General features: G+C 35.9%; 1 protein-coding gene across 1 annotated transcript; it reads right to left on the bottom strand.

Moving 5' to 3' along the window:
• Positions 1–6,220: 6,220 nt before the first annotated feature.
• Positions 6,221–22,018, bottom strand: LOC121641195 (calretinin-like). Its single transcript, XM_041987182.1, has 11 exons — positions 21,827–22,018; positions 14,902–14,978; positions 11,895–11,984; positions 11,618–11,698; positions 10,431–10,487; positions 9,785–9,862; positions 9,254–9,309; positions 9,112–9,151; positions 8,042–8,095; positions 6,896–6,967; positions 6,221–6,753 (listed from the first exon to the last, which is right to left on the bottom strand). The coding sequence occupies exons 1-11, from the start codon at positions 21,918–21,920 to the stop codon at positions 6,637–6,639; spliced, it is 816 nt and encodes a 271-aa protein (XP_041843116.1). The 5' UTR covers positions 21,921–22,018; the 3' UTR covers positions 6,221–6,636.
• Positions 22,019–24,836: the final 2,818 nt, after the last annotated feature.

The following is a 24,836-nucleotide window of genomic DNA, read 5'->3' as shown; positions in this document are numbered from 1 at the left end:
ATGGGAATGGCTCTGCATCCATTATAAAAATGGATATATATAAAATATAAAAAACCACTCAAAAGGTTGATTAGGAACAGAGTTGTGCAGTAAATATTTCATCAAGAGAAGATTCAGGTTTGTTTTTCTTCCCTTATTTTTAATCTGGAGGCTTCAGATTTTTGAACAACAACCTCACCATCAAAGTCTGGATGGAAGTAGCAGCATTCTGGAAAACCATCATACAACAGAGTCTGGAAGTACATGAAACCCTTTCCAACACCAGCATCTGCTGGCACAGCAGCAGAGACAGACCACAGAATATTCTTTCCTTACATGTGGGACTACATGTGCAGAGAAGATCTGGTTATTCCCAACAAGCGCATAATGACACAAAGATAAGCAGTGTAGGCTGAACAGCTCTTTCTTTTTTTTCAGATTTAGCATACAGGGATTTAACCTTTGATTCTTCATCAAAATAGAATTAGTGAGACAGAGTTACTGTTGTTGTGGGTTGGACATTGCAGTGATTGCATTATGAAAAGCTGCTGTCAATTCACTTCTAAACTAAGACAGCATTGGTCTTACAGTTTGTACGCTTTTTAATGTGCACTAATCTTGTTTGGCATTTCTTTTTTTATTATTTATTATATATGTTGTTTGTATATTGTAGGTTTGTGTTTTATGGACCTGTGTCTGCAAATAAAGTTTATTATTATTATTATTATTATTATTATTATTATTATTATTATTATTATTATTATTATTATTATTATGTGAATGTTCAAGCATAAGCTCAAGTTAATATAAACATAATCCAAATCTTTAAGTATGTCAAAAGTAATTAATCCTGACTGCAAAGCCGAATTGAAATTATTCTATATTTTTGTTAAAATTGATGGTTGAGAAAAAATGATGATGGTAAAATGTGCTGATGATGAAAGGTAGGAGGTTATGGATCAGCAGAGCACAATAAGCATTTAACTGAGAGAGCAGCTGAAAATAAGAAAAATAGAGAAAAACTGATAAGACTGCTTCTGACTGTAATACTAAATGATGTTTCTCTGTTTAAGGTTTCTTTAAAAGCCCCCTTCTCCTTTATATTGTGTATATGTTCAAATATAAATGCTTGTCATTTTCACTCATAACCCCTTATTTTGTTTTTTTTGTTTACTCTCTCGAAACACACACTGCAGTTGCAAATGTCCCTTTTCCAGTCAGTCATCTGCACTCATCTTAGGTAATGGCTCAATAGGTTGTGCAGCAACAGACAGCTGAGATGATTAAAGGCTGCACAGCAATGCTGTGAACCATTAGATATTACATCTTAGTCCATGTATAACTTCTACTCATCATACTTGACTTGAGACTCTGGGTCAGTGCAAGGCTTCATTCTGTGTCCTGTCGGCTGTCGCTTACTTTAAAGTCATAACATCTAATTTACTTGTAAAGCAGCACTTAAGTTTTGACAGATTTTATTTACCTGCATTCTCTTTTATTTGGATTTGTGTTTCAAATAAATAAATAAAACAGTAAGAAAAAAAATACAGAAATATATTCTAATAAAATATACAGGCATTTATGATTGTGCACAAGAAAAAAATATAAACGTCAAAATGAATACTAGCAGTTTTTGAAGTTTTTAGAGCTCTTTTGGTGGAATGTTGCAAATCTGATACTTGTGTTATTATGCTTCACAACTGAGAGAACATCTCTCTGAGTGTTTATGTGTGTCTTAATTAGAGACTAGTTTGAAGCTCAGAAAGGACTTTTCTCAGTGAGACAGCAGAGTCATGAAGGTCTCTAATAGTAAAGCAGTAAACCGAGTTTACTGACTAGGTCCAGGAAGATGCACCAACATCAGGACTTTCCTTTTGCAAGTTTATTTGCTCTCCAGTTTTGCCCCTTATCTCTCCTGGCATTTTAACTCTCTCTATAGGAAAGACACAGTGTCTTCTAATAATGGAAGTGATGATTCAGTTATTTGATGAAGTGATAACAATACCAAGCATTCATTTCATTGTTTGTACTTGTCCTCTTCCTCCTGTGACATGGCAAAATGTCTCTAGTGAAGGTCTACTGGAGCTTATGTACCTCTGTACCTGCTCGGTCGGAAATCTTAAACCTGTATCATTCCTGTTAGGACAAAGACTTAGTGGACCTATGAAACTTATGTCATTGCAGACTTTGCTCGTCATATTTAGACTGAGCAGAGGTCTTAGGAGTCAGAATATATTAAACACTAGCGACTCCATGTATGAACCATTTGCTGAATTTTATCATGCAAATAAACTTATTTCAAGCTGCAGTATGACATTTGTGGTTTTGTCTTGTTATTTTACACTTACACTGTGACATCCTGTAAGGACTATTAGAGTAATATAGCCATATTACTCTAATAGTCCTTACAGGATGTCACATCTGCCCTGTTAGTTCTGTGTAGCATGAAGTCAGCTTCACTCATTGTACATCAAAGTGTGGATGACAAACTTGCCATATATTGCAAAACTAAAACAAAAAGACCCTTATGTTTACATTGTTTTGTTCCCAACTGCATGGGTGTCATTAGACCTATTTTAGGGGGTCTGAAGCCACCCTAAAATGTTCTTAAGCTCCCCTATAAAATCATTAATTTATCGATTTCATTATTGGCTTTAATAATTGTGGTGTTAATAATTACTTGAGCTGTGTTTATCCATGTCTGGAAAACATTGCAGTGAAGTTTTCCATATGAAGTCCTAGCATGTAAATTCGGTCCATTTATGAACTCTCCACGTTTCAGGTAAGTCACTGTTATCTGTTCCACACTTCTCATTTTTATGCTGCGATGTCATTTCCATAAAATTACTCCTGCTTTTATAGACTTTTTGGAAGAACCTGACACTGGAAGGTTTTTTATTTTTTTATTTTTTATTTTTTAAAGGCAGAAATCAGAAAAGAGGTTTAATACGACTGATGAACTGAGTGACTTCTTGTCTGGAATAACAAAGAACCAGCAACCTCCTCATGGTCTACCTGATAAGAACCATTTACACAGCGCAGATAAAGAACTCAGCATAAATGGTAGGTTGATTTTACAAAAAAAAAGAAAAAAAAAACTGTATTTTTTTCCTTTTGTAAATAAACACTTCTGCCCATTTTAAAATTATTATCATAATGATAAACGTGATTTTAATGAACATGATGTTAATTTTGGGAAATTGAGTTATTTGTATGTCTAACAATGCATTTTTTTTCAGAGGGATTTCAACAGGGAGCAATTTGCAGCCCAAAGTGAATGTGTTCCCTCCATTTCTGCAACAGCATCCCCATCACCTCTAAACAGAAACCCAAGAAGATAAGTTAGCCAAAAATGTTCACGAGCAAGCATTTAAATCTCTAAAAGAAGAACATGAAATGAAAATAAATTCAGCAAGTTGAATTGAAAATGATGTTGGAACAGAGGAAACACGAGACAAGCGTGATTAACCATCATGAAGGATCATGAAAAGTAAACATCTGTTTATACTGAAATATTTATGAGTGCCATTCAATGACTACAAACTAACTCTCCAGTCACGCAATATTTATTTTGTACATAGCAAATACAAATAAATAAAAAGCAATAAAGAAAACAAATTATATGCTGCATTGTGAAAGCATCTCTGAGTACAGGTCCTCGTTGGTCACAGCTCAAGCAGAGAGATTAGTTTTAAAGCATTTCCTTTGTACACACAAAAGTGGTCTCAAAAACTTATTTAATCAAAATGAGTCAGTGGATTCCTCCTCTCTGCAAGCAGTCTTCTGGCAGGCCTTGCAGGTAATTATTGGTCTTTGGTAAATTATTAAGATAGTCCATACTCTCCATAAAACACTTCTAAGCCAAAGTTAAACTTTCCCATTTGAATGATTAGTTTAAACAACTTAGTCTTAGATTAGCTCTAATCATCCCTCTTGCAACTGGTTCAGTTTAATCCAGAAAAAGACTAAACTGGAACTTATTTAAACCACAGTCTTTGCAAGTGACTGAGTTTAATCAGCTCCAACATGCATTTTAGTCTGGGACTAGCCTTAAACCATGTCTCTGAAACATGCCCTATAGGTCTTAATCTTTGTCTCTTTCACCCATCCTCACATGACGAAGTTTCAGGCCTCCACGCCTTGCCATGCGTTCATCTGGTTCACTGTATGGAAGCTTGTCTGAGGCACCAAATTTTTCAGGATATTGGGGAATGGAACTGATGGATATTTCTTCAATTCAAAATTGAAATCTTTCCTTCATAATGTACGAGGATCTATGCCATCACATAATTAAACTTTTTTTTAAGCTACTGAGGGCGTGAACTGTCATTTAAACTTTGCAAATACTTGGAGAGCGGACAACTTATGTCTTGCACATTAGTCATTTTGTTTTGTTTAACCACCACTTTTTTACTGAAAATACATGAGCCTACAAAGGTTTTTTTATTGAAAGGCATTTACAGCTGGTTATTTCAGCATTGCAGAACTGGAGTAAACAGGGACGGGTCATGGGTCATACTGCAGGTTAGTGTATGTCTGTGAGAAGAATTTTCTTGGGAAAAGCTTTTCAATATTCAATCTTATGGAAGACAGATGCATTTTTAGGGAATTAGTAACTACTGCTGTGGGACTTCAAGGCAAAACAACATTTCAACAACACTCATTGTGTTACCACACATAGTTTGAAATTTAGTAATAGATCAGCTAGGCCATTGTATTAGATTTAGTACAATTTCATTTAGATCAACATATTTAAAGTTCAATTTTATTCAGACTAACACAACAATTAGATTCTTTTAAGGTCATATAAACATAGTGGCTGATATATAAAAAAAAAGGAAGAAAAACAATCTGCAGTGAATAACAGTTTCTATCATGAGTGATGGTAACATGCAACACCTTTTAATTAATAAAACACTTGTGTTTTTAAGAATACAAGAAACTGTAAGGGATGAATAATTAGAAGATAAAGTAAAAAGCATAATTTAAGTCACATGCAAACTAAAAGCTGTTCAGCTTTGAACGGACAAAAAATTCAGTTACATTATAATTTCCACATATCTCATGTAAAAACAAACACATAATAGTGTTTAATGTACAAAACAGCCACTTCATGACTGCTGTATTATGAATAAATAAAACTGTGACGTGATCACTGTAGTGTGTGTTGTGCAGCTGTGCAAATAGTAAATAAGAGGTAATCTCTTCTGCTTGCCTCATTCCTCTCACTGAGTGGGACTGATGTGTGTGAAGGAATCAGAGCGGATATAACTGTCTTTTCCCTTGTTGTCAGCAGTTAACAGCTTGGTCTGCAGCTCCGACTTTCACTGGGCGTCCGGCTGTACTTCTGTGGGCGTATTTACAGTATGTGTGTATTTACATGCTCAAATGTGTGTGAAATTGAACATTTGCAGTAAGGAGCATACTATGAGCCAGAGAGTGTGGTTGCAATGATGGCTTGCGTGAAAGGGTGTGCTTTAAAGATAGTGAGTTTAATTAAAGATGAAAGTGCTGATGATTAATTGATGGAAGGCAGACCGCTCCATAATGCTGACATACAGGGAGTGTGTGTGTGTGTGTGTGTGTGTGTGCGGGAGGTGGGGGGGCTTTTCCTCTACAGAGAAAAGAGGAAAATAGATAATTTCTGAGAAAACCAGAACAGCATCTTTTCAGAGAGAGAAATATAAGCTATAATAACAACAGCTTGTACGACAGACAATCAGTTGCTGACAAGTTGTGGAGGCTTATAGAGGAAAACATATTTAAGTTACTGAACTGCAAATATATATTTTTTCATGCTGCATCATAAGCTTACATCCATGCAGGGGCAACTGATGTCTTTTTGTTTTTCATTTCTCAGCTGGTTCTATTTTACTCACTTCCTCTCAAATGGCGCTCATCGAGTCCCTGAGTGACTCTACTACTCTATAAAAGATGGAGCAGCACAAATCTTTTCTGCACCACACTTTATGTTTCCAAGAGAAAGTGAAGGTGCAGCACTCCAGTGGGAGACACTCTTATTCTGGTCATCTGTACTGGAGATGTAATCTTCACACAGCAATCACAAGTGTATTTTGCTGTGGTTTACCTTTTGCTGTGATAAAACAAACTCCAAATAAACCTCTCAGTGTGGCAGCATCTTCATTCTTGAGATGCTGATGAGACTTATTTTCATATGCAAAAAGATAATTGAGACAAGAGCTGTCATGTACTATTTATTCATTCTCTCATTAATATTTTTAATGGAACAGTACAAGCCTCATCAAATAAAATAAGCTCATAATAAATTAAACTGCAGCGAATAAAACAAAGAGATACACAACAGGAGAATTCATCTTAAACACATTAGGAGAGGAATATATTAATTTAAAAATACAAATGCATATTAAGTCAAATAAATAAATACACGATTCCTGCTGGCATTGAAATGGCAATATAACTAAACGACTGCATGTAAAAAAACAAACAAGAAAAAAAAAACATTTAGAAGGGTACAGATTTGTAACAGCAAGCCCAGCAGTACACTTTGTGTTTCGGGAGCACATTTGTTTTCAATCTAAGTGTGGCGAGGTTAAGGGTCACACATGCACCAGGTTATATCAGGAGGTAGGAAGGAGGAAGCAATGCAGGAAGTTGGCAGGATCCCAAGCAGGAAGGTCACAGCGTCGAGTCCCGGCAGAGGACGATCTCCATCTCAGTGCGGTACAGTTTCCCGCCATCAGACAGAGCCATGATGCTCTTCTTGTAACCCCCAAGTCCGGTCGAGTCCACATCCTGCCAGAGATTAAACGGGCACACAGTCACTGGATGGGTACACTGAAGAAGCTTTTAAAACAGCTTCTCCATCAAACTACTATATTTGGAAAAACAGACAAGTAACCTGAACGTCTCAATCAATAGTCAAACTATTTATTACCATTTTGTTCTTGTCACAGAGGTCCTTCAGCAAAGCATCCAGCTCCTGCTCATCAATGTAGCCATTACCGTCCTGATGAAAGAGACACCACATGAGGTCGGAGTCATACTAACAGCAGAATGCTATTGTGAACTTTTATCAGGTATAAAATTTACTTTTTGTATCGACTGAACTTTTAGACAGATTGCATTTTTGACCTGATGATGGCACAACAGAAGTCTGATGTTCGTTTAAATTATTAAATGAGCGTGGTTGTTTGTATCAAGCTTGACTCATCCAACACTTTGAGTCACTTCGATTAAAGCAACAAATTCTAACTTTATAAAAGTCACTGGGAGTTATCCTCTGATGATCATGAACATGAGTAAATAGTTACTGATATAATTTATAGTTCTGGGCCAAAAGAACCACCTCAGCAAACCACCCTTAAATTTATCAACCACATAATATAGATAGCATCCATCTATCCATCCATCCATCCATCCATCCATCCATCCATCCATCCATCCATCCATCCATCCATCCATCCATCCATCCATCCATCCATCCATCCATCCATCCATCCAGCCATCCATTGTAGGAAAGACAGCATTGATTGGTAATATATAACACATTTAAACCCATAACTTTGTAATTAATTACTAAATGTGTGTCATCAGTCACATTCTAATAAAATTAACAAATATGTAAAGGAAAATGGCATCCTTCTATCATTCTGTTTCATGACTTCTATGTTGGCCCTGACTGATTTCAACAACCACTGAATCATTGTGAAATTTTCTCCAGAGGATAAATCCAAATAACATGATCCTCTGACTTTTCCAGGACCCCCACCAGACTGATGATTGAGGCTATCATCTGCAGTTGAGAATGAAACATATATTTTCATTTAAATGACTGTATATTAAAATTTATATTCAAGTTCAATGACAAATTATATGTTTCGCACATTTCATTAATTTCATAAATTAATAATATATATTGAGGGTCCTCGCTTTAAGGAAGTCAACATGATAATTCTAGCTCAAGTGCAGCCTCTCAGACACTGCAGCATGGCTACATACTATTGTTTCCATACCACACACACAAAACATTTTACAGACACAAAATATGAGAGAACAAAGAGAGAAACATAATTTTTTTCACCTGATCATAGAAAGTGAAGATGGAATCAAATTCTTTAACGGTGAGTCTAATACCCTGTATGTGAGAAAAAGAGACAGAGAGAGAGACAGCAGCAGAAATTATTAGAAACTGATGGCTATTTCTAGAGAGTGGTAAAAGCTCCAGATCCACAACTGATATTAATCCATGCAGATTATAATAACTGGGACTAGAGTTGAGTTAATCCACATCAGACAGATAATCCTCTATCCAGAGGAACTGTTGATCTGATCTCACAAGCCAGCCGTGCACAAATGAGAACATACATGTCAATGTATGTCAATGTAAAGATACATGTGTAGTTATGGAAAATAACTGTTTACTGGTCTGTAAAAAAATAAATAAATAAAAAACTAAACAAACCCAAAGCCGAAAACAATGCAACTCACATACAAGCTGTGTCATCCTTTCAAATGGATCTATTGCGTTTTTTCTTTATTTTCTGTCCAAAGCCAAGATACTAGATTTTATATTTAAAATTGTATTATTTGTAATATAACATAACACTTTTCTAGCAGCACCATCTTTTCTCCTTACACTCCGGTGCAACTACAGCACTGAAGGCAACATCTCAAGAGGAAGATGAGCAATCCAAAGAAAGAGGGCTCTCAGAGAGACAGTGCTTTAATAATTTATGGTTTGAATTTACTTAGTTATTTCTTTGGCTGTTGTTTGTCTTCTTATTCATATATATATATATATATATATATATATATACATATATATATATATAGCGAGAGAGAGAGAGAGAGAGAGAGAGAGAGAGAGAGAGAGAGAGAGAGAAAGATACACAAAAAGATGGGGATGTAGTTACACTTGAATAAAATCTGAAAAAAATGTTTTCAAACACTACAAGTACTGTAGAGTTGCATTAAAGTTAGTAAAACCATCAAATGTCTCAATATCCAAAATGTCCATTCAGATTAGTTGCTTTATTTAGAATATTCAACCTTATGTGACTTTTCTACAGCCCAGACTTGATCTGAAAGACTTGACTTAAAGATTTTATTCAGAGGCCAATCAGATGATTCCACTACTAGAAAAATTCTTACCTGAAACTTGAGCAGGAAATTCTCCTGGACTGGCAAAAGCCTGTAGCAAAATACAGAGATACATCAGTTTCTATCTGAGCAGCATTTCTTAAAGAAAGGCTAACAATAAAAGTTCTAAACAGATTTAAAAAAAGGTTTTCACCTTGCCATCTCAGAGAGGCCCAGCTTACCATCACCATTGAGGTCAAACATATTTAGCTGCACAGAAAATAAAATTAAAGTTAAGAGGAAAAGTCATGGTAATCTGTTCACACACATGCATCATGTTAAAAAGATCAAATCATGTAAGATTAAATGGCAGAAGTCAAGTGTGTTCAGCTCACAGATGGTCCACTAAACATGGTGGCAAGAAAAGTGAAATGTCAGCACAACAGGTGAAGTGGAGGTTATTAATATTCAAACCTTCAGATATTGTAAGATTATGCAGTGTGCAGCAGTTAAGTGATTTGTTTTGACCATAGCAGCAGAGAAGTGTTTTTTGTTGGTAAAAGACTGTGTACATCTTTAGGTCATACAGAAATTAAATAGATTAGAAAACTTCAATCAATGCAGCTGAAGCTATGTTTAAACCAAAATACATTATAGTAGATGTTTGACGACTGGGTTTGAAAGCTCATGGTTGTGCTATGATGATTGGCTACAGTGTTAGAAATCTGAATGATTTGACACTTACAATTGTTTGTGTGTACTCATTGAGCTTCTTGTCATCATAGTTTCTTTTAGCCTTCTTCAGCAGGTCTGAAAGAAAGCCCTGTAAAGAGAAAAAAAGGTCCGAGTCAGCAATGGAACACCTTAATGCGTTCATGCTTAACTGTTAGGGTTAGAAGTTACAGTATTGGAGTAGCTGTATTAAAAAGGTGCTGTGCAGTTTTGTTCAAAGAAAAGAAAGAAGTTTGCCATGTTCATTTTTAGAGTGGTGGAATCACTAAAAAATATTACAAGCAATTAAGCCAAAAGCTTGGCACAGAAGCTAATCATCTCCATCAGAGCTGATTTTTTAATTGCTCTATATGCAGTCACACATTTATTAAATATTCCAGCCTTAATACAAATTCATGTATTATTTTTACTAATGCACAGGTGTATGTTTAACTTTGCATAAACTAACTTATAATTTATTAGATCAGGTTGCTCTTGAAAATAAGACCCTGTGTCTTAATGAGATTTACCTGTATAAAAAAGATTAAATAAAAAAATAAGTAAAAGGAGAGAAGAATATGAATGTTCTTGCAGAAATATTGATCTAAATATCACAATGCATCTACAAAATTCACAAAACCTTGCATCTACAAGGTGAATATATGATTTTGATGTTATACCTTAAGCTCATTCGACTCAATGTAGCCACTACGGTCAGTGTCATACCGCCGCCAGGCCTGCAGAGGAAGAGTATTGTTGTCAGAAAACAGATACAAATTTTAGCCACGATAACATTAAAAACAAAGAAAGAACTAACAAAAGAAAAAAAAAAAAAAGATGCTCAGACTTACACAGTTGAGCAAACTACAGTAAAGAGAAATGTTAGTGTAATCTGACTTTGTGTAAATATAGAATTTGTCAAACCCCTTATCAAAGATGGATACCCAAACCCCTCCAGCACTTGCTGACTTTCCCCCCTGCAGAAAGCTGGGGTCCATCCATAATGTATGGCTGTCTGAGAATAGCTTCAACACACGGAAGCGCCTGAACATCACACCATAAAACCCTCCTAAAATGGAGTATGACAACTATGTGCGTACAAGTGTGGCATTTTCAAAAACGTTTGTTGCTTTCCTATTTTTTCTCAAATTGGTCTTAAACATGGAGATGTTTTATCATTAGAAATGTTTTAATAGTGCAATAAAATTAGTTTATAGTAAATAATGGAATCACTTTGACAGTTAAATGCTTCACTGGCTTAGAGTGGCATGATATGTATTTAACATTAATTTGTAAATATTAGCCACTAAACATTATAACCCATGGTTTAATTTCAGGTTATTAAAATGTACATATTAAAATTTGTAATCACATCATTTTGACACCATGTGCAACTTTGACTTTAATCCCAATATCAGACAGTTTGTGACAGTTTGATTTTCAGAGACAGAAAAAGACTCTAAATGAACCATTTAGATCCTTACTGGACTGTCACAGCATGAAACAGACATCCCAACTTGGCAAGGAAACCAAAGAAATTGTTGGACAGCTGAACATATGTCCCACAGGACAGACTGCAAAGGCACAGATGCTTGAGGCCTTTCTGAGGAATTATCACAGTTGAGTAAGGTTTATCAGTTAGTTAGTGAGCAACCTTCCTCAAAAAAGGAAAAAAAGAAGAAAATAAAGGAGTCGAACAGAGACAGATAAGGAACAAGGTTAATTTGTTACAGTCATTAAACTGAAGGGCTTCTGATGTGCATGAAAACTTGACAGAGCAGATCTAATGTAAAGGCTTATATAACAGTACTTGATGCATGTCAACTAATAAGGTAGAGCACAAAGATGTGGATTTATTCAAACTTACATTCATGAATTCAGCACTGGATCCAACAAACTCTCTAAAACAGAGCAGGAAGTTTTCTTCTGTGGGCAGAATTTGGGCCAACTATGAAAAAGAGATGGGAAATTTTACAATTAAAATTAATATAAACAAGAAAATAAGCTTTACTGTTGCCATTGGATTTGTATTTGGTAACTTTTAACTTTATTAGACAGGTTTATTGAGAAAATACAGAAAACAACAAACAAATGAACAAACTGTGAGAGATTAGGAAGTTTTTTTCTAATTCGTTTCTTCTCACCTCAGACATTTCAATTCTGCCATCAGAATTCTTGTCAAAGTTGGCCATGAATTCCTTCATTTTTTCTTTGAATGTAGCATGCGAGGGATCCTGCAACAACCAATCACATATAGAAAAATATAATAAACAACATGACCTATATATTTTAAGATTATGTATATAGCCCAGTTTTAATCTGCAGCAGCAACTCAACTTTACAATCTGCTTTTACGTTTCCTGTTCATGACTTCCTGTTCCTGGAAGCTGAAAATCACTAAATGTTTTAGCAAAATATGACTGACAGCATATTTACTTAGTTTAGATATTCACAGTACCTGTCTAATATTGGCAAAAATGGCTTATGCTATCCTAACCCTGGCTATCTGAAATACCCATTCCTTTTTAGGTAATTTCATAAAGCCCCCGTCAACACCACCTCGTTATATTTTGAATATTTCTTAATCCATTTAACGCTGGACATGGGCTACATTTAGATTATTTACACTTAGTAATGACATTCAATATACCAAGAGACACTGGAAACTCTAAAATGACTTACATTTTATCCCTTAGGCAATAGTTTATACCATTTTTCATAACTATGCTCTTGCTATTTTAAGCATTTAGAGTATCCACTTCCTTTTGCTTCATTTAACAGTTACACTATGCTAAATTATCAGTACTCTACTAACAGTTTCAGCTGCTTATTTATATTTAGACTAACAATTCTATCGATAAACTAAGAAAACGGTTTCAAGTCTTTACATATTGTGATCTATTAAGTGATCTTGTTAGCTAGCTTATCATGAGCCCACTTGTGTGTGCAAATGCAAAACTCTTATCTTGTGTTATAACACTTATCCTTTAAGACACATAAAATAGAGATATATGCATCTAAAGCATGCACATCCAACAGATTGTTCATATTAAAAACAATGTAAGGCCAAGAAATTAACTAGCTTATCCTGGAGGTGGAACTGACTGCTGGCTTGAACCAAACAGTTTAAATCAATACGTCTGTTTAGCTGTACTTGATTGTATAGTGATAATAAAGTCAAATGTACTTTCTCAAATAATTACTGTTCCTGACAACAATTGATTTGAGGTATCTTGCCCTGCAGTAATCATTTCTGCTATATGCTGCAGGTAACTTGTCCTGAACAAAACTAATGTTACCACACTGGTACTAAGATTGTCAAATAAAGAGAAAAGAAGGACAAAAAACAGGTAAGATCATTGAGAAATATTACCAATTTTCAAAAGTATTTTTTGACTGTTAGGTAATAATTTCCATCTATTAACCTATACTAGAGTCAGTCACTTCATAATTTGGATTATTATGAGATGATACAAAAAAAAGTAACATAAAATATTTTGTTGGACCACCTTTAGCTTTGATTGCGGCATACATTGGCTTTGGCATTGTTTTGATAAGCTTTTGCAAAGTCACAAGATTTATTTATTTTCACCCAGTGTAGCATTCGTTTTTCACCAAGATGTATTGATGATGGGAAAGTCTGACCACTGTGCAAAGCCTTCTCCAGCACATCTCGAAGATTCTCAATAAGATTCAGGTGTGGATTCTGTGGTGGCAAATCCATGTGTGAAAATGATATCTCATGCTCCCTGAACCACTCACAGTCTGAGCCTGATGAATCCTGGCATTGTCATCTTGGAATATGCCCATACATCAGGGAAGAAAAAATCCATGGATGGAATAACCTGATCATTCAGTATATTCATGTATCAGCTGTCCTCATTCTTTGGGTACATAATGTTGCTGAACCTGGACCTGACCAGCTGCAGCAACCCCAGAGCATAGCACTGCCCCCATAGACTTATACAGCAGGCACTAGGCATGATGGCTGCAACAATTCATCTCTCCTATTACCCGATGTGCCTAACATTCTGGAACAGGGTAAATCTGGACTCATCAGACCACATGACCTTCTTCCATTGCTCAAGAGTCCAATCTTTAAGCTCCCTAGTAAATTGAAACCTTTTTCTCCAGTTAGTGTCACTGATTAGTGATTTTCTTATGGCTACACAGCTGTTCAGTCCTAACCCCTTGAGTTCCCTTCACATCGTGCATGTGGAAATATTCTTACTTACACCAAACGTTTAAGTGATCTCTGATCACAATCATTCAGGATTTTTGTCTGACCATATTTCTTCCTGGAAGACAATGGTTCTCCACTATCCTTCCACTTTTTAATATCACATTAGCCAGTTCTTAGCTGTTTCTGCAATCTTCTTAGATGTTTTCTCTGCTTGATGCATGCCGAGGATTTGACCCTTCTTAAACAGACTAATATCTTTTCCATGACCACGGATGTGTCTTTCCACATGGTTGTTTAAAGAAATGAGAAGCTACTCATTGCATCATTTGTGGTTAAATAACTTGCTGCCAGCTGAAAGATAATCGCTGCTGCATTAATTATCCAATAGCTGGCTTGTACCTATTTGCTTAATTAAATCCAGTTAGTGATTTTTTTTTTTTTTTTTTTTTTGAACAGGCAGTGTATCAACTCTTTATATATGAACAATTTCAAAATTTATCCAAGCTGGTATTTCAGACTTAAACACACACACACACACACACACACACACATATATATATATATATACATGGAAAGATCATATGGAATAGCAGAGTTTGAAAAGATGAGTTTTGAGTTTGGATCTGAAGAGCAGAAGTGAGTAGATAGTGCGGAGGTCAGGGGAAAGTGAATTCCATAATTAGGAGCAGAAAGCAGAAAGTTGGGAAGTAAGGTGTGGATGGGGTAGTTAGACAGGTGGAGGAGTGCAAATGGGTATGTTTTCAGACCTATTTTAGTTTTTCTATAAATCCCCCAATAGGCTTCACTAGGGTACTATGCATATCCATTTTGTAAATTAATCTCCTACAGCTGAGATTTATTGATTTCTTGTGCTTATAAAGCTATGGATTGAAGGTGAAAGATTGAACAGATTACGACAGAAGAAACGTGTATGGCATTGATGTTGAGGGATATGAGCACAAACTCACCACTCCTGCTCCTTTTCTTGCAGTTTCCAGCTCTGTGAAGAAATTCTCCAGCTCCTTTCCTTCAATGTAACCATTTCCTGTGGTGCACCAGAGGGGCAAAATGAGTTTGGCACAAACAATCTTATGAAGCTTTTAAGTGGCTTCCAGCTTTGTTGACTATTTAAAAATTTGATTAAATGCTAAGCTAAGATGTGGAAGAAAGATTAATGGTCACTGAGGGTCTTTAAATTTTGTAAGAGTTGCCAAACCTTCAGCTAGTAGTTTAGCCTCATGCCCTCTGTGATTAAACCCAAATAATCAGTTTACAAGATACTGTAGGGTATATACATAATTAAAACTGTACTTAAATCACTTTAACCATTTCTGACATTTGGTCGGTTAAGGCTTGATTCAGTGCCCAAGTCATGCCTTGAGTGAATCTTAGAGCACTGCAACAGAGGGAAAAAACTGTCAGATGTTACATGATCAAAAATTTTACTGATAACTTCTTTTAATTAAGTGAAGATATTGCACAGAAAAAAAGTTATGCATAAAAACTGATGAAACTTATCTATCACATTCCATCACTATAAAGGACTGTAAATACATTGGTGCTGCAGCAGGGGAAAAACACACCACAAGAGTAGTTTCACTGGAGTGTAAGCAGATTAATGAGCGTCTTCTTGCCTGAGAGAGTGAAAGTGGGCAATCAGATTGATGCTTATTGGGGCATTCTGTCCCTCCGTCTGCACTTGTGCTGCTTATAACACTCATGTGACTGAGTATGATTTAATAAAATAATGTAGTTCACTGGTTTTCCTGTAAGCTGTGAGGATATAGGACATTCAGTGTTCTCTTTTAAATCATAAGAGCGAGTCCCACCTGTCATTGGTCCAAACAAAAACTAAGAGACAGTTTAAATAAAACAAAAATGCACTAAATAAAATGCAGAGATTATCTCACTGCCTTCTTCATCTCTTAATGTACTGTTTTTCATCATTTTCTCCCTTACTGCCCCCTTCTTCCCATCTCCTTACCAAGCTTCATTTGCACACTTTTTTAATAGGTGCTTCCATCTGTGTTTAGGATGAACTGGTGTTTCAGACATAAACAAATCAGTGTAGGAACAAAGAGGTCTCAGTGCACAAACAAAGCATACAGAGGCAAGATGCTAAAGGCGGTACAGCTTTAATAGAGCCTGAAATTCATCTTAAGTTAACTTCACTTTCATGTTTTCATTATTCATAACTCCTAATCACCAGGGGGCTTGGAGTTTGAAAAAAAAAAAACAGTGTAGCAACAAAGTAATCTGTGTCATTCTGTGAAGATGGAGGAAAAACATGTAAACATGTGCACCGCATATTTAACCCACACATCAAAATCTGGCTGTCAAAAGTCTGTACATAAATGAAACTTGCATCATTCTTCATGTGGCCAATTACTTTTTTTTTTTTTTTGTAAAATGGCTACAACCTGCTATAAAAGGAGCAAAATGTTTCCAGATGGGTCTGTGTGCTAATTAGCATTTTCATGGATTATCACCGATTTGCATTCTCTCCTCGTGTCAGCATTCCACATCTGTTTGCTTTTCTCCTACTCTGTATTGACATATATTATATTTTGATATTTTCCCAATGAAACAACTGCCATTAGCATATTTTTCATTTTCAACTGTCAAACAAGAGAACGATAATGAAATATCAATTGAAAGGAGTCCCATAATGACTGAATGGCATCCAGCAGTCAGTTTTAACTTCCATTAAGCAACTATTTGCTGAGAGGCATAGCAGAAGTTCATTTGTTTAATAAGTTAATTTATTTAATTTGTTATTAAACAAATAAGCTATTTCAGAGTTGTTTTTATTTAAAATGATCACATAGACAAAAAATGGGAGGTACAGAAATGTTGTTTTTTTCATCTCGCACTGCATGCTGACCTAATATATGTAAAATAACAATAATAATAATAATAATAATAATAATAGTATATGAGTACATAAAGCAGCTGCCATGCTCCTAAACATGTAGCACCTGCATTCTCTTTAAATTGAGTGGAAGTATTCACAATACTCTTCTTAGAAAGCACCTATGGTATGCCCTTGTCACTAGATTTGCTGTTTTTGGTTGTTTGTTTGTTTTTTAAGTCAGTACAGGGCCTGAATACTTGTTAAATTTACAAAACCGTGAAGCTGCTGACGATGACCACATTTGACTTTTTATAGTTAAAAGTCTCAGAACATGAAAGGAACACGAGCTGAGTGATGTCAAAGATCTCCCTTCAACTGACAAACCAGCACTTTAATTAACACCCTACTATCAGCATGGTAAAAAAAAGCTGATGTTTTACACTCAGCTCAGGCTCACAACAAAATATGTGATATGTGCATTTTTTCATATATAGAATTCAAGTCATGAGACTGCAACTTGTCTCTAAACTGTTGTTTTCTGTAGGGCAGTGTGAACGTCAAATGATGGGAGCCACTATACATAAGTACTAAATTATGTAAGTTGTAATAATGTGTAGTCTACTTTTCAAACCATAATCATGTATTTTCAAACATATAAGTAAGAACATTCATGAATGGGAAATCAGCAGAAATGTCATCATCATGGGAAAAGTAGAAATATGAAAGGACATTAGAAAGAGGTACAACAAGCAATCTGCCATCCATCAAACCTTACTTTTCCCTCTGTAATTACTTGTGGAAGTCCACAGCGTCAACTGTTGCCGAAAGTCAGCCCCATTATCCCATCAAAAGCTGACAAATGATCAATGCTGCAACAAAAGCTGCATTACAGCAAAGAAACGAGGCAGTCTAGACCAGCACAGGTAGAACACATTTTGTTGTTATATCACGTTTCTATGGTATGTACATGGTATATTAGTTTATTGTGGTAACTTGGTAAGAACTCTGTTAAACCTTGCTTAGGACGCACATATGGACAACAGTGCAAAACTCAGATGTTATCTTGTTCCTATTACAGTATCTGCCCGGAGTCCAGTTTGAAGACTGTTTTCAAGTGGAGAAAATCAACAGAGAAACATGATTTTACAAACATGCACAGAATAAATCAAGTCTGAAGACAAGTTTAAACAATAAAAATTAATTAAAGAGCACATTTCATAATTTATACCATCGGAACTCAACTGAATGACATTCAGTACTGAAAGACATTAATCATCTGGGACATAAAGTTAGACATGATGTCCTCAAATTTCAGAAATCTGCATAAAAGTTTGTGTTAAATTCATTGTGTGATGTTGAACAGGTTGCTATCCCCTTCACCTGGGTATTGTCAGAGCCACTGTTTTCATTTGGGTTTTGTCTTTTCAGAAGAATGAACCCTTTAGGGTTGCCGGAGTTTATAAAGTTTTTAGGACATACTGACATATTGTGAACCAGAGTATATGATAACAGTAAAATTGCTCATCAAATTATATATTGCAGCATTTTTTATATATGTATATATGTATAAGGCATTTTTGTATCGATTGGGGGCCAAGCGTTGATGTCTGCAATCTAGCTGTGGTATGTGGAGACATGATCTGCTGTTTGTTGCAATTTTGTGACTTTGGCACTTAGAGGGTAAATAAAGGTTATTAAATTCATTTCAAACTATCTTGTGTTGGAAAAAAAAAACACAGTCTATGAAGCAAGAGTAGCCTGTGACTGCAAACTTTATTCCCTAAAATGTTTTCAAACACATTTAAACTACTAGTTGCTCAATAGCACCTCAAACACAAATAAGTTGTCCAACGAATGATGGGTTGAAAATGACATAAAGACTCCTGTTACAGAATGTGTGCTTCGTTCTTGCATTACCACATGATTCTGTGCTACTTTTCAGTCAATGGAACTATTTCATGTCATGATATTACTCATAGCATCAAAACATTAAAAACATGCCATTTTTGTTTGTGAAGCCCAGTGAGGCCAATGTTTTATTCAAATGTGAGATCTCTTTGTTTATCACTGCAGCTAAGAGGAAGTACAATCTGTATCTGTCACTGCTGAATCGCAGCTGTGTTGAGAAACAATTTGTTGATGCAATCTGAGTCTCCGGAACAAGCTATTATTTTACATCAATTCAGGAATCTACTGGCTATATTCTGATGAGTTGGCCTCTGGGGCCATTGTTTCAGGGCTTCAGATAGTGGGAGACTTAATATCGCCACAGCAATGTCATGTTTTGCAAATTACTGATCCATTTTGGTGTGAAGCTTTGATAAAAATCTTAATGTTTGCTGTGGAATTACAAACTAAATTTGGTCTCTTTCTAATTTGTAACAGATTTTTATCTATGCAAAACATAGTAACTGGATTGGTTATAATGAGGGGAACCAACTGGTTTTAAAATTTTCACAGAGGTAAAGGCTAAGCACAAGTTTCACTTTTGTAGCTTAGTCCATCTCCCAGCCATCTAAGTGGGGAAAGAATTCCTTTCTTTACCATCTTTGCTGAATGGATTGCTCTTAAGCAGGACATTCAGCACCTAAAGTTCTTCAGAATTTTCTCTAACGCTGACAAAACAGTAAGGCTGATTTGTCTCCCATTATGTAACACCATAGTAATGCAACTTGTTTAAGTAGATTATTTGAGGATATTGTAATGCTTTGACCGTCTTCCCATTCATTACCATTGTAACCATAGCTAAAGTTTGCCTTCTTTAACTTACACACAAAAAGATGCAACAACTTTACAACTTATTAGCTACCACATTAGCAGGGCTAACGCTAAGACCGTAGCGCCATGGGATGTTTTGAAAATAACAGGTAGTTACTAACATATTCCGAAAGAAATACAGTTGACTGAAAAATGAAGACCAGGGTTTGATGAATATCACATTTCAGAAGTGCATGCAGGCGCATCAGATTTGATTACTACAATTATCTGAGAGCTCCCAGTTATCGGATTTTGATGCTAATGTAAATGTTCATTCCCTCATCACTCCTATATGATCTTGAGAGGACATTTTCATAAGGAATGATTGGCCTGGATGCTAAACTCAAATTGTGTTCTTATAATCATTTCAAACTTGAGTGTGGCTATGAAAGGTGTGGTTTCACTGTTATCAGATATTGTTTGATGGAACAAAAGACGGTTGAGTTTATTGGATGAGATTTTGAAAAGGGTTTAATAAAATAGGTCAGAGTTTCCTATGAATGGCATCAGAAAATAATCCTTACTGAAGTTGCAACATGACAAAAGCTGGAGTGGATCATACTAAGATTGGGAGGAACAATGACAGCATTCTGCAGTTTGGCTGCAGTCAAAGTGAGTAAATAATATTAAGCTATAAACGGCGATGGAACTATCATGTTTGGTAGAAAACCAGAGTAGGCTCAAACCCAGAAGCTGTGATATTAAGAACCAAAATAAATATTTGTTGAATTCACTAAAGAAAAACAATTGTACTCTTGTGGCAGAGAAATCCAAAACAATTGAGCAAATCAAGACAGAGAGACAAATCAGACAAACAAGAATTAAATAAAAGCAACAATCTGGCAATGAAAAAACAAACAAAAAAAATATATATTTTTTTATATTGTATTTACTGTGGGAGATACTGACTAGTACAGTGCAGGCAAGTTGTTGTCACTAACTGAGCCGCACATAAAACCAAAATGAAAATCTAAACAACACAATAGATAAAGCTACTAAAATAAAAGCTTTACAATAACAACAGAGATACAAGAAAACCTAACAAAACCAGGAGAATGTAATGAAATCTGACATCAGAAACTGTAGCCCATAGCATGAATATCACTAAGTACATTTACCCAGCAGCTTAAGTTAGGAGTAGCTTTGATGTATTTTACTTTGCATGAGAATTTATCTTTTAATGTTACTAGAACTGGACTTTCCAAGATTTCTGAAGCAAATACTTTTCAATCTACTCTACTGATTTGACAGTGCGGATACCATAAGGATTTAAAATGACTTATTGTTGTAAGGGCTTAAATGATTATCTCAAATAAATAAGCTTCTGTTTGTTTTTGTTTTTGAGTCAGTACCTCCATTGCTTGTTTGTTTAACCAACTGACCAAATGTTACAGATATTTATTCACAGATGAAAAAGAAAGCCAATAAATTTGACAAAATATGAGAATTATGTCTTATTATGATCTGAAAGATATGCACAGCTAGATAAAAACCTGCTCAGCTCTATCCTGTCTAACATGGTTGTTTGTACTGCAAGTATCAGCGTTACATTTCCTACCTGCACAAAAGGTACTTGTACTTTTAGTATTCTTCTGAAAGTAATTTACTTTTACTTAAGTAACATTTTAATTTTATTGTTTAATTTATTTATTTTTATTATTAAAATTGAGAGATTTTTCCACCAGTAATGTTCGCGCGCACACATCCAGATCCACCATGCCCGCTCCAGTTTATTCCCAGTAAGCTCTCAGATTCCAAAGCTCCACCCAATAAACATGCAGGAAAAAACACCCTTTCACCTTTCCCCCCTCAATCCCAACCTATCTTCCCATCCTCCCCCTCTTCATCCTTATTTCTCCCTCCCCCATCTTTTCATCCAGTCTCTTCTCCCTTTTACTCATCTTTTTCCAGGCTCTGCTCCGTTTCCCCAGCCTTTTTTTTTATTATTAAACATGGATGGAGTCTTGTAATATATAATTAGATAAAATAAAAAAAGTGAAACCACGAGGCTAATTTTTTGTTAGAAATCAACTAAAATATGAATGGCGATTATTTATTTATTTATTTATTTATTTTCGTTCGAATGAAATTCCCACATCTCAGTATTCGTTTTTTTTAATTTACTTACAGTTAGTGCATTACTATTTTTGTTGCTATTTTTACCAAACTATTATGTAAACAAGAGAATTAATGAACATCTCCCCGCATACACAAATAAAATGAAAATTCACTATAGTATATAAACAACTGATCCCATTGATAATTATCATGAACGCACTGACCGTCTTTATCATAATGCTTCCAGATGTCGATGAACTGCGCTGCGGTGAGCTCTGCCAGGTGCAGATGGGGTAGCTGGTCAGCCTGAGTTGCCATTTTTGCTGCTTCTCTCTCCTTTAACTCGTCTGTGATAGTTTGAGGTAAACTTTTCCCGGTGCAGCGCTCCTCACTTGTGCGCTACGTCTCCTCGGCCGGAGCTTTTAAACCACCCGCGGCGTCCGCGCTTCTGCTACCCGCCACATGGCGGCGCCTTCAACGTGAGACAGAGCCTGTAGGCGGCTACAGCTGGAGACGAAGTACAGGAGGAGGAGGGAAAGGAAAAAGACTCTCCTGGGGTTTGCATTTCAGTTACTGTTAACTACTGTTTAGGTTGGCTGGTTTAATAGCAAGATTTTTAGACATCATCCAATCATGGTGCTCTCTTGCTCGCTCACATCTGTTTATTCTATGCCCTGCTGACCCTGGAAAATCTACAAGAAACCATATCACCCCTGTCTTTTCCAGTCCGGCATCTCCCTGCATGGTGAATGAAATAATACTTACACAAATTACATATCCCTGATCCAAGGACCCACAACACCAGAAGAGGAGGAACAGGAAAAGTGGTAATGATGTTAATGTCATGCGTCAGTAAAAGCTGCATTTCCTTACAAACCACCACTACTGCAAATTTTTGAGTTCACTTATCAGATAAAACCACCCTCCCTCCATTTCTTTTTACTTTAATCTTCTTTTTTCCTCAACCTTTCACTTTCTCCATCATTCCTCCTGGCCCGTGCAGGTCAGAGGGGCGCTTAGTCTTTTTGGTCGGTCAAAGCGTACTCGAGCAAATCCAAGCAGCAGTTGTTGTTGCATGACCACAAAATCATCACAGCACCTTCAGTCATTTTTATGGAATCAGTTCTCTGTTCTCTCATCTTCCCTGCTCTGCTGCTTTTCCTTCTCTGGTTTGAATCCGAAAATGTTGTTTGAATGATGGTTGCTGTGATGGGGGAGGGTGGAATCAGAAGATGTGGAGGATGAACACTTTATCTCCTCCATGCAGAGTTACATGTTACTGTTATGGAAGAAACGGGGGGGGGAGGGGGTGTTAAGTGTTTCCCACAACATATGTGGGAAAGAGAAAATGAAGGCAGAATGAGGGCAAGATTTAAAGACATCCCCCCTCATAAAACATAAACTGTATAATGATTAGAGAGTTTCTTGGATTTGTTTGCAAAGCTCAGCATTCTTATTTGAATATTCTGAAGGTGTGTGAGTGACTGCATAAACAACTGTATGAAAGGAACAATGATGGCCAAGGACCTGATGTTAATGGATTACTGATCACCACGCTGATGCAAAGGTGTCTAATTGATTTGATATTGCATTTTTATATCCATACACTGTGAAAGACACACACACATTTGAAAAACAGAGGCAAGTATGTGTGCGCATACATTTTTCATTTATATTAGGAGGGTTGTGGTGTTAGCTTTACATGCTGGGTATGCTTTTTGCGGATTGCAAAATCTAGATGGTTATGCAATCCTGTTAATGGCATGTTAAGCACATCATGAAATTTAGGTTAGTTAAAGTGGCATAATATTGATATTTAACCTAGAGAGTGAAATTAGGATGATGGAATGTTGTAGACCCCCAGGTGTTTAAGAGGCTTTTCATTATGCTTAGGTTTAATTTTCTGAAAAGCAAAAACAGCACAGCATTTTTGGGTTTATGCAGACTTATGCAGGATCAAGTGTGCAAATCCTATTTGAATTCATACATAAAAATAACATATTATAATTTTTATTTTTATTATTATTATTATTATTATTATTATTATTATTATTATTATTATTATTATTATTATTATCATTATTATTATTATTATTATTATTATTATTATAAAAAATATTGAAATGACAACTTTTGCAGCTCAGGAAATATTCTTACTTAAATTAAATCTTATATGTTGGTGACTGCAGGTGAGGTTGATAGGTTGAGTTAATGTTTTCTGTTGTTGTTTAACCATATCTGTCCTACTCAAAATTGTGCTCCACTAACTCTTCTCCTTACACAAGGAAACTTTACACCAAGCTTAAAATTTTACATTCATTACATTCATTTCAATTTTACATTTCATTCAGGCATCCACTCTATGACTGAATAAATCCTTTTACTTTTCATGTGTCTATAACAAGCACACCTTCATTCACTTGACTGAACCACACATAATGTTTACACTTTGATAAGGTTCCCACAGAGAGGTAAGTTTTGTATCTAATCACTTTGTTGGTTTTTAATTTTTTTTGAGGATTCACTTCTCTGTCATGTGGAAGGGTCATTCAGTGGCCAGTAAACATTAAATGCTTCTGCCTATAGGACCTTATAGCCTGCAGAGTTTTTGTTAGTTAATCATCCTTGGTGTTCATTAAATAAAGATCTAATTGAAGAACACCTCTGTCTGCTTTCATCTAGCTGCTGGCCATCCTGGATTTATCCAAAACTGTTCTGTCAGGCTGTTCTGCAGTCTCAAAGGATGAGCCTCCTATTCCTTCATATTCCTAAATGCCGACATTAATCCAGATGAAGCAAAGTCAGTAAAAACACCAAACAGCCAACACAAAACTGAAGTCAACATTTTACTTTGTGAAATCTGTGTGATGTTTATATGGTAAGACACTGAGATAAAATATGGTGGAAGCAACATATTTTATTAAACATTAGTGTAATCTAAGTAACACAAACGCATCAAATGCAGCTGTACAACTGTCTGTCTTGCTTTAATGTGGCCTCTGGCTCTTTGCTTATTCACAGTGAGAAAAACGCAGCTGCTAAATTAAAAGGAGCTACTGCAGCCATAAGCATTGATGCTGCAAAGTCACAAATGAAGCACCACAGTACAAAACTTTGCACATGGTATGCAAACACATGTGTGTGTGTGTGCATGGCAGTACAGCCTGGTGAGCCTTTTGCTAATGTTTGTGTGCACCAAATAACCTCCAGCATGTTGTTGCGGTTTAATCCATC

Source organism: Melanotaenia boesemani, chromosome 1 (genome assembly GCF_017639745.1).
Source record: "Melanotaenia boesemani isolate fMelBoe1 chromosome 1, fMelBoe1.pri, whole genome shotgun sequence".
In the NCBI taxonomy this organism is placed as follows: domain Eukaryota; kingdom Metazoa; phylum Chordata; class Actinopteri; order Atheriniformes; family Melanotaeniidae; genus Melanotaenia; species Melanotaenia boesemani.
The sequence above is the reverse complement of the archived record's forward strand: the minus strand, read 5'-3'. Positions and strand labels throughout refer to the sequence as shown.

Bases quoted from the DNA above. Each gene is read 5' to 3' on its own strand.
- LOC121641195 (XM_041987182.1), bottom strand. From the start codon at position 21,920: ATGGCAACTCAGGCTGACCAGCTACCCCATCTGCACCTGGCAGAGCTC. The intron at 10,488-11,617 runs GTAAGTTTGAAT...CTTCCTCTGCAG, and splicing joins CCAGTGCTGAATTCATGAAT to GCCTGGCGGCGGTATGACAC. The intron at 6,754-6,895 runs GTAATAAATAGT...AATCTCTGGCAG, and splicing joins TCTGTGACAAGAACAAAATG to GATGTGGACTCGACCGGACT.